The sequence below is a fragment of the Gracilinanus agilis genome, chromosome 2 (assembly GCF_016433145.1).
Source record: "Gracilinanus agilis isolate LMUSP501 chromosome 2, AgileGrace, whole genome shotgun sequence".
Classification (NCBI taxonomy): Eukaryota; Metazoa; Chordata; class Mammalia; order Didelphimorphia; family Didelphidae; genus Gracilinanus; species Gracilinanus agilis.
The window spans coordinates 265,485,926-265,497,032 of record NC_058131.1 but is presented as its reverse complement, the minus strand read 5'-3'; the positions used below and the strand labels follow the sequence as shown (position 1 = coordinate 265,497,032).

At 41.3% G+C, this 11,107-nt stretch overlaps 1 protein-coding gene across 1 annotated transcript in view; it reads left to right on the top strand.

Annotated features, from left to right (window-relative positions):
• Nucleotides 1-11,107, top strand: part of KCNQ2 (potassium voltage-gated channel subfamily Q member 2) — a 219,983-nt gene that overhangs the window by 81,288 nt on the left and 127,588 nt on the right. Inside the window, exons 3-5 of the mRNA XM_044659649.1 lie at nucleotides 2,900-3,026; nucleotides 5,558-5,733; nucleotides 8,000-8,125. Of these exons, the coding sequence (XP_044515584.1) occupies nucleotides 2,900-3,026; nucleotides 5,558-5,733; nucleotides 8,000-8,125 (429 nt within the window). The remainder of the gene's footprint in view (nucleotides 1-2,899; nucleotides 3,027-5,557; nucleotides 5,734-7,999; nucleotides 8,126-11,107) is intronic.

Genomic DNA, 11,107 nt, shown 5'->3' with positions numbered 1-11,107 from the left:
CTCTCTCTCTCTCTCTCTCTCTCTCTCTCTCTCTCTCCTCTTCCTGTCTCTGTCTCTCTCTCTGTCTCTGTCTGTCACTCTATCTGTCTGTCACTCTGTCTGTCTCTCTCTCTGTACCAGTTTGCCTTTAAGGTGGCTCCTATTTATGCTGCTTGAGATAGACATTATAACAGGGTTATTTCTGCCCCCTTATGCTAATGTTAAAACAAGATTCTCTCTGCCTCTTCTCCATTACCAGCATTAAAACAGAGTTATCCTTCTCCCCCATAACTAGTATTATAATAGAATTATCTCTGCCCTGATATTAGCATCATAGCAGGGTAATGCTTGTCTGCCGACACTAGTGTTAAAATGGGGTACCACCCCTCTCCTCTGGTATCACCTTTAAAATGGGGTTATTCCTGTCCCCTGACAGCAGTGCTACATAAAATAGCAAAGTGTGTTGTAGATAATATAGGCATCTTCTCCCTATGGAAGAGCAAACCCTAGAGCTTAGAATCAAAGTTCTCTAGTCATAACTGTTATTTTAACCCCTGTATTCCATCTGCCACCCCTCCCAAATGGAGCCTTTCTCTTCCTCTCCCCCCAACCCCAGGTTGCTCATGACTGGATCCCCGAAGGAACTAGGAATGCCTCTGACATATGCTTGTTAGCAATTCTCTCTGGGTGGGGAGGAGTGAGAGAACATGCTTGTGCAGAGGAAAACTCTGAGTCAGGCTGAGCTGGCTGAGCCCCAGGTATAAAACCGAGAGAGGAGGGATGTCATGGTAACCAAGATTTAATTGTGCTTTTTTTTTTTTAATTTCAGACAAAGCAAAAAATGAAAAGCTCTTAGGTAAGGGAGGAATAGGTTCAGAAAGGAAGTTTAATAAGCTTTTGTCTCATGAGGACATCCAGTCTTCTATCTGATGAATTACTTTCTGTGAAGTAGTTGAATTTGGAGCTCATGAAAGGGAAATGAGTTGAGTCCATTTGGGGGGAGCAATTTTGGGGGGCCCCAGGACCTTCCCTTTGCCTCATTTATGACAATCCTCTTTTATCCCACCCCCCTTCATCCACATACTACTGCCACAAGAAGGGCCCGGAGGTTGTAAAGATAAACCAAGGAGCAGCCAGATCCATCAGCTTAAATGTTCATTCCCACAGCTTACTTCAAGGCCTTTGCTCCTCATTGGAATATCCTGGCAATTTCATCTTTTCAATCAATTCTCTTTTATTCCATTTGTTTATGCAGAAATAGGAGCTCGATTGGTGAGAGAGGAATAGCACTGTAGGCTGAACCCCAGAGTTTTATTTGACTATAAGTGTGAAGACTCAAACTCTCAGAGTTCCCCCGAGGTTTTCAGACCTACTCTCATAGGTCATGTGCCCTGTGGCATGAGACAACAGGGCTAGAGGCATAAGACCTGCTTTCCATGTGAAGATCTTTATTTGCATGTTGAAATCCTCCCAACCAATATCTATTAGATGCCTACTATGTGTCAGGCACTGTATGAGGTGTTTGGGACACACTGATCCTGCCCCAAGGGGCTTGAATTCTATCAGGAGAGGCAATACTCACATAAGTACCTATATATAAAAGAAAAACAATACTTTTTTTGAGAAGGTACTATAAGCTGATAGGTAGAATTATACCTATGTTTAAATCTAGGGAAGCTGTTATAGAGGTTATGGATGATGTTTGTTGGGAAACTAAGGAGCTATTGCTAGAGTTTACCTTCCTTCCTCCTTATATAGCTTGTTATGTGATTGTCTGGTTCCGGTGCAGAAGGGGAGTGAGCCCTCATGGTCACTGCATGTCTACCTGTGTCCCAAGGTGGGACGGATTTCCCAAATTGCTCCTGAAATGTATGATCAAATTGAACACTCCAGCCTCAGTTCTGATTTTTGCTCATGGCGACACTGATTTCAGAGATGATTTTCTCTGATACCCAGATATGCAGGAAGACACCAGACTGGGAATGCTCACCTTTGCTCTCTGGTGCCTGGTGTCATTCAGAGAACAAAATTAGCCAAAGCAAAGTTCCTGGACTCTTGGGTTTTTATAGCTCCATTTTCTAATTCTATTTAGATGCCTTCAGGGAACGATCACAAGAAAGCAGTGAGAATGGCACTGACTGGTGAAAAATTCAGGCTCGTTTCCCCAAAAATATGAGAAGCAAGAAATTGGAGCTCTGGGGAAGCTCAGTGTCATCTTGGGTACATCCAGGGGTGAGGGGAGAAGGGATAGTATATAGATTACATCATGAGAATTCAGCATCTTCTCTAAGAGAACTTTGAGAGCATCCATGGGAAACGTTTGGAGATGAACTTTTCAATAACAGGATTTCTCTCAAAACTATAAGCTGTCCTGCACGACCGAATGAATGAATGAATGAAAACACATTTATTAATTGCTTTCAAGGTGACAGTTGGCTGGAGATGCTTGTCAAGAGTTCCTACTTCAGAGGGCAGGATTTATTAGCATCTGGTTCAGCTCCCATTCTACACCATTTTGGACTGTTCTATAACATATAATTTGAGGGGCAGCTGGGTGGCTCAGGGGATGGAGACCCAGGCCTAGAGACGGGAGGTCTTGGGTTCAAATTTGACCACAGGTACCTACTAGGATTCTTTGGTTGATGCCTTCAGTGGGCCTGAGGCCAGAGAGAAGTTAATCTGATGCAGATTCAGTTTTACACAACCATTTTTTTTCCTAACCTCAGCTTGATGATTCCAGGCTTCTGGTCAATAATTCAGAGCTCTTCACATGATCTGGTTTCTGTGAAGATAAACCTCATCTTGGCGAGGGAGTTGCCCTGGCTCAGGGCAGAGGTCAAGGGCTCCAGGTGTTGGGCAATCCCGTGGTTCAGAGGGAAGAGGAGCCTCCAGCAGGCATTATGTGTGGCTTTCCTTTCAGGAAATCGTCACCATTGTGGTTTTTGGAGTGGAGTACTTCGTGAGGATCTGGGCTGCTGGCTGCTGCTGTCGCTATCGGGGCTGGAGGGGGAGGCTGAAGTTTGCTCGAAAACCCTTCTGTGTCATTGGTAAGGACTTCCCTGAGGGGGCAGCCTCTGGGGAACACGGAAGACCCTGAGAGGGTAGCATGTGGGGGCTTCCAACTGCATGAAGAGTGACAGCCTCCCCTTCCTTCTCCAGCCCACATCCTGCCAGTCAAGGAACTGGCATTTCTTCCAAGTCAGACTAATTCATGATATCATCACCATGACACTGACATGGATTCTGTGTTCTTGGTAAGGAGTCTTCTTTGAGGAGATCACTTGGAGAGGAGCAAAACACAGGGAAGAATCTCTAAACTGTGGTCTGGGCACCCCTAGCTTTGGGGGATGGCAAACACTCCTATGCAGGTGCAAGAAGAAACAGGACCATTCAGAACCAGAAGAAACCCTGGCTCCTTTTGGGAAACATCTACTGATGAGGCTAGTGTGGTGTCACCTGAATCAAGATGGACACAGGAGACAAATAAAAACAATAGTAGCCCAAAGAACTTGTCTCTGTTGGATTTGAAAGGCAGAGATTACAGGATCATAGCTTTAGAGTTAGAAGGAACCTCAAAGGGCGTTGAGTTCAACACCTTCATTTTATAGAAGAAGAACTGAGGCCCAGAGAAATTAAATGTCTTGCCGTGAGACATAAAAAGCTTCTATGTATTTGAAGAAGTGTTTAAGCCCATTTCTCTGACTTCAAGTCCAGCTCTATAATACCTTGTTTAGAGATTACTGGTGACATTTACTTAGGAAGAATTTTTTTAAATAATTTTTTAAATTAATAAAAAGTTTTCTTTCCCTTCTCTCCCTTTCCCCTCCTGCTGAAAAAGAAGAAATCCTTTGCTACAAATATGTTTAATTAAGCAAAAACAAACATATTGGTCAGGTAAAAAAATTATATGTTATTCTACATCTCTAGTCCAACAGTGAGAAGTAGGGAGTATCTTTCACCATCAGTTCTCTGGAGTTACGTTTGGTTATCATTAATCAGAGTTTTTTGTTTTTTTAATTTTTAAAAAAATTCTTACCTTCCATTTTAGAATTAATATTGTATATTGGTGTCAAGGCAAGAGAGTGTTAAGAGCTAAGCAATGAGCCTTAAGTGACTTGCCCAGGGTCACACAACTAGGAAGTACCTGAGGCCACATTTGAACCCAGGACATCCCATCTCTAGGCCTGGCTCTCAATCCATTGAGCCACCCACCTGCCCCTATAATGTTTTTAATAGTATGAATTTTCTACCAGTTCTGTTCACTTTATTCTGTATTAGTTAATACAAGCGTTCCTAGTTTTCTCTGAAACCACTTCTTTTCATTATTTCTTGAAAAAAAATTTTTTTAATTAAAAACAAACAAATAAACCTTACTTTCTGTCTTAGAACTGATCATTTCTAAGGCAAATAGGAAATAAAGGCTTGGCAATTAGGTTGAATGATTGCCCAGAGTCATATAGCTAGGAAGTATCTGAGGCCAGATTGGAACCCAGAATCTCCCATCTTGATCCACTGAACCACCTAGCTGATCCACTTTCATCATTTCTTATAGCACAGTAGTATTCCATTATATTATATGCATATTCAATAATATTCAATAATTTTTCCTCTATTGATGGGCATACCCTTTATTTCCAGTTCTTTGCCACCCCAGAAAGAGCTGCTTTTTTTTTTAACAGAATGGTATTTTGACTTTTCTTTGACTTTTCTTGGGGATATTGGCCTAGAAATGTTATTACTAGGTTCAAGGGTATGCCCTTTAGTAATTTTGTTGTCTTGAATAAGAACCAACATGAGGAAAGTGTGGATTTATGCACAAAAGCCTGCATTTGGAATGAGAAACCTCAGTTTAATTTCTGGCCTCGCCACTTTCTAATCATGTAACCTGGGGAAGTAACTTCACCTCTGTCAGCCTCAGTTTCCTCATCTATTCAAGGATGGAGTGGGAACAATTGACCTTAAAGATTCCTTCTAGTTTTAAGTCTGTGAAAATGAATAGTTTTGAATAGCCCTAAACCTTTAACTGGATTTAGGCAGGACCATCAGGTTCTTCTGGGGTGAATTCAGATCCACTGAAGCTTGGGGACTTTCCCTCTGGTTCAAAGTCACAGGAAAAAATGTAGCAAAAATAGTAAAAATAAAGAAATTCTTGGAGCATTAGACCCAGTGGATGGCAACTCTGGGATAGAAAAAAAAACAAACCTCAGGGATGCTCAATGTGTGGGAGGTTTTCTATGGATATTTTATCCCTAGATTTAGAAATGGAAGAGACCTCAGAAGCTATTTAGTTCAACCCTTTTACTTTACAGGTGACTGAAGCCCAGGGAAGTTATGACTTTCTTCAGGGTTATCTGAGTAGTAGATGCCAGTAGAGAGATTCAAACCCAGGCCCTTTGACTTCAGATCCAGTGCTCTATCCATGCTACCTACCTCTGCCTGAGGTCTCTATCCTGCCAACCATTATGGGGGGATATGATGGCACTCACTTCTCAAAGCAAGGATATGAGCCAAGCCCACAAAGGCAGAAGGGACAGGGAGCACTTGATCTTATGGATTGTCTTTGTTATTTCCTACATAGACATCATGGTGCTGATAGCTTCAATTGCTGTGTTGGCTGCGGGATCCCAGGGCAATGTGTTTGCCACGTCAGCCCTGCGGAGTTTGAGATTCTTACAGATTTTGAGGATGATTCGAATGGATCGGAGAGGAGGCACCTGGAAACTCCTTGGTTCAGTGGTGTATGCCCATAGCAAGGTAAGCCCTGAAACAGCTGAGAACAAACCTGGGAGATCATGCCCCACGGCTGAGTACCCAGAGCTCATTCTATGCTGCTTCTCCTTCCTGGAAAAAAAAAGAACAGGGTAAATACTACATTCATCACAAGTAAATTTATTTCTTATACTGAGGATTTTGTGGTTGCTCTGTCTACAGCCAGCAACACTTCTTATTTGCCCTGGTGTTGGACAGCTTTTTCTTGGTGCCATCTCCTGCCAGCCAGGATCCTGAGGAAGAGATCCTGCTGGATGGAGGGTTCTTATGTCATATTGGCCAGTTAACCTCCCTCAGTTAGATTTCCATTTCTTCCATTTCCTTTAATCATCCCCCTCCTTCATGTCTGTCAGAGAATGGAGCATCATTAGTAAACTATACCAATAAGGTGTCTTTTGTTTCCTCCTCTACATATTCATAATGTTGCCAAACATCAAAGAACTTTTTGCTAACTATGTAAACCCTGAGGATCTGCTATTTGGAGAGAATGTTGGTGGCTGTCCGATTTCCTGTGGCTTTACAGTAGACTATTTAACCACACAGCAAACTGTTTAACCATTGCAGTCAGATCCATGGCTGAGGTGGAATCTCTCTCTGTCTCTCTGTCTCTCTGTCTCTGTCTCTCTGTCTCTCTGTCTCTCTCTGTCTCTCTGTCTCTCTCTGTGTGTCTCTCTGTCTCTGTCTCTGTCTCTCCCCTTTTCTTCCTTTCTGTCTCTGTTTCTGTCTGTCTTTCTTTCTCTCCTTCTCTTTCCTCTCTTCTCTCTTCTCACACAACGGAAACAACTCAACAACAACAATTTATTGTCTTTATATTTATATATGTACTGTTGTGCTGTTAAAATTTAAGTAAGCTCCTTGGGAATAGATTGTTTTATTCATTATACTTGGATGCCCAACACCTGGGACAATACCTGGTATATAGTAGGTGTTTGATAGATGCTGCATTTGGTCCTGTAGCTCATTGTAGCTCACTGAATAACTGTGATTCTGTGGGTAGATATGGTTGTGTAGCTTCTGGCTTTGTGGTTACTTATCTTTCATTTGTCCTTGGATGTGATTTAGAAACCTGAAACAAATAGATTTCTATCTGCAAGGTCATTTTAAACGGATATTTCATTAACTTCTCCCCACTCCCACCAAATTAAAATGCATTAAGAAAAAAATTGAAGCTTTATAAAAAACAATGATTTCCTCTTCAATAATCTAATTACATTTCCTTTTCGATTATATTTCTTCCATCTGATGTGCCACCTAGAGGTAGCTAGGTGGCATAGTGGATTGAGTGCTGGACCTACAGTCAGGAAGACCTGAGTTCCAATTTTGCCTCAAAAAACTAACTGTATGATCTTGGGCAAACTTTATTAAACTGACCATTGTCGGCCTCAGTTTCCTCACCTACAAAATGAGTATAACAATAGTAGCTACCTCACAGAGTTATGGGGATAAGATGAGATAATTTTTGTAAAGTGCTTTGTAAATCTTAAAGCTCTAATACAACTGCTAGCTATTATAATTAGGATCATCTTTCTGCATGGTGCATTTGGAAAGAACATACAAATTTTGATGCTTGAATCTACTTGCTACTTGTGTGATCTTGAACAAGTCACCTACCCTCTATGGGACCTTAGTTTTCTTATCTATAAAACAAAGGGGTTGGATTACAAAACCTTTCTGGCTATAGACCTATGATCAGGTGATGCTAAGACAATTCTGAATTTAAATATGAAAGGTCTCAACCATTTTAAGCAAATTAGTAAAAAATCACTTGGAAAAGGAGAAGAGTAGAAAAGCAGAGACCAATAGCTTGATTTGTTCCAAGGTACCCCAGTTTTGGCTAATGGTGCCACAGTTCTTCTTGTACTTTTAGATATCCCAGCAGGGTATGGAGGGTGAAATCCCAAGGGTCTCTCTTGCCTTTTCCTGGCAGTAAGCCAAGACCATTGTTAAAAGTCCCAGTGGCTAATCTGGCAGGTGTTCTTCCCAGCATGCCCCTGGGAATGAAGTTGTATCTATTAGTGTGTGCCAGCCTGTGGAGTTCTATGAAAGGTGTCCTGTGGCCAGCAAGCAATTGGATAACAGCTTCCTGCAGGGTGTTCCCTGGCAGAACACGCTAGATCGCATGGCAAAGGTTGTCTTTTCTGGTCTTCTCCCCAGATGGACTGTTTGAATCTCCTCATTAATTGGAAAGACTCAGCAAAACAGCTGTCATGTGACATCCAGGTTATAATTTTGTCTATTTTCTCTCTTGCAGGAGCTGGTCACTGCCTGGTATATAGGCTTCCTTTGCCTCATTCTCGCCTCCTTCTTGGTGTACTTGGCAGAGAAAGGCGAGAATGACCACTTCGACACCTATGCAGATGCACTCTGGTGGGGACTGGTGAGTCACTCATTTTGCCCCCAACAACTGCTTCTGAGGAGATATTTAGTTCAGTGAAGAGATGGCTTGTGTAACTCATGACCCAGTGCCCTCTGCTCTCATTCCCTGGTCAGGTCTGATCCTAGGGGTGGTGAGGTGGTGCCATGGAAAGAACACTAGGTCTGGAGTCAAGAAGTCAGCAGTTTAAATCCAGCTTCAGATTTTTACTAGATGTGTGACCCTAGGCAAACTACTTAACTTCCATCTGCCTCGATTTCCTCGATTATAAAATGGAGTTAGTAATAGCATCTACCTCAAAGGATTGTTGTGAAAATCAAAGGAGGCAATATTTGTAAAGTACGTTGCACAATTCCTAGTGCATAGTAGGCACCATTTAAATGCTAGTTATTATTGTAATTATTATTATTATTATTTCCCCCTACCCCCAAATCTCATCTTCTCTTTGATTTGTTGAGACTGGACCCAGAGATGCTATTTTTTATCTAGACCTGTGATTTCATTGGTCTGGGAAATGCTTGATGAGGAAATTTCTTACACTAATGCAGATTGGCAGCTCTTTGATAATTTAGTTATGAGGACCCAGGGGGTTAAAGTAATTTGCCCAGAGTCACATAGCCAAGATGTGTCTAAATCATGAACACATGTCTTCCTGACCGAGAATCTGTTTATCTGTTATGTCATGCTGATCTGACAAAAATCTCAGAATATAGCATGTATCTATGCATTCAGAGATAGGAAGGAATAAGAGGATCCTTTGCTTCCATGCTAACATGCAATATAACTATCCATCTATCTGGTACACAACAACTTTTAATCCATCACATTGAAAATATGAAAAACTCACAGGAGCCCTCAAACAAATGCAGAAAACCCATGGAGGATTCATAGTAGCCTCAAAACAATCAATATAATGTATCTCCGACTGGGGAATCTACTTTGCATAGGCGCCTAATGTCTCCTATTCTCATGTCGACATTTTTGATTTAGATTTCCTCTGGAAGGGGAAAAAATAAACACATGGGGCTGCTAGACAGGTAAGCTCCCTTCCCACCAGACCCATACCATGTGAATAACTGACTCCAGTAATGTAATGTAAAGTACAGAGCTCCAGCATTTCCATATTATTTCCATATTTTGTCCTTTGATTCTGTGTCACCCAGTACTTGAGGATCATCTCCATGATGATCTTTTCTTTCTAATGTGTGTGGTATGAAAGAAATTCCCTTCAATTAACAAATGATTTTCTGTCCTGAGCCCTTGAACTTGGCATTGCCCTGAAGCAACCCAGCTCTTTCTCTGGATTCTGAAAAGAATGCTAGAGAAGCAATTCTCAGGAACTTTTACCTCTTGGCCAATATGGTTCCCCTCTTTATGACTATCATATGCCAGAGACATACTTTTGCCTCTCCAGGGCTCAGGACAGGAAATTTACCTTTGTACAGAAACTCTCCTCTTGAGCCACATTGGTGAACAAATGCATGCCTCATGGTTACTAGAAGAACTTCTCTGGAGAGATCACTCCTAAGTCTCATTCTGTTCTTAGCTTAGCTGTGCTTTCAGGAAAGAAAAAGAAGGACCCAAAGGATAGGTCAGATCAAAAAGGCAGAAGGTGGAGAGATGGGAGTGACTTCTTCCATGACAATCAGTTTCATAAAAATGTGGATCAATTCCTTCATCTTGGGGGCAGTGCCCTTGGGGATGCCTATTCTCCAGGAAGCACTAATGGTTTGTTCATGCTCTCAGTATGAGGATTCAACCAAAGTAAAATAAAAAAAAAACACGACACCACCTAGGCTCATCAAGTTAGGTGGGGAACTCTCATCCTCTCCCCACTCATGTTTAATGTATGTGATAAATATAACCCATCTTTCATTTCTTCCCTCTACCATAATGTCCCTTTTCTCGTGCCTTCTAAGTGAAACTGCCTTACTGGCTGTAACATATGTGTCTTTTAGACATTTAGAAATGAAATCTGTAGGTGGATCCCTGTTTAATCTGTGGGCAGGCCAGGAAAGTCTCCTTGGGGATAACTTTTGGTCAGCCAGTGGCTATATCAGTGAAGAGCCATTTGGAAAATTTCTTAAATTCTCTCTAAGGCACATACAAGGAAAAGAAGGCAAGGTTTACTTTGGGGTCAATTTTATTTTCCCTTCTTACTTATGAGATGTGCCAGTAGGCTAGGCATGCGAGGATATAATTGAGAGAATAAATAAAAATATGATTTGAACCTTTGATATTCTAGTGTTTTGCCTGACAGGAGAGAAGTTAGTTATGCTTTTTACTTAGTATAAGCTTGTTGACTTGGTTGACCAATTATTTATTCATTTTTTGCTTCTCACAAACACTTTATACACATATTCTAATATAACCAGGTGGCCTATGAAAAGTTAGGAAGTATACTATTTTAGAAAAGTGGGTAGAGGTACATTACATAACCAAACTCCAGTCTATCTAGATCAGAGCTCTCTACAAAATTACTTCAGTACACTGGCTGAATCCTGGACTTACTAGCTGCCCGAATCCCTTGGGAATGCCTGAGAGAATAAGGAAGATTTTAGATGTGGTCAAGCATATAGCTGTCACTGACCTTATAACAGAATTATTACTACCCAATAACTTGATGTAGTCTTGCCTCAGACTTCAAATAATTTATAGTGAAGCTCAATTCATAAAACTTTCAAGCCCACTGTCTCAATCAAAGACCTTGCTTCATTCTTTACTGAAAGACTAGATGACATCCTGCATGAACTCTGTCTTTTCCCCCATTCTATATATCAAAACCATTGACATAATCCCCCATTCTCTTCTTTACTCAGTTCTTTGAGAAAGAAATGGACCTTCTTGCTAAGATTGTTCCCTCTACTTTTATCCTTGATTCCATTTTCTCATATCTTCCAAATGATTGCTCTGGTTATTACTGTTTCTAATCTTTAATTTCTCTCTCTCTCTCTCTCTCTCTCTCTCTCTCTCTCTCTCTCTCTC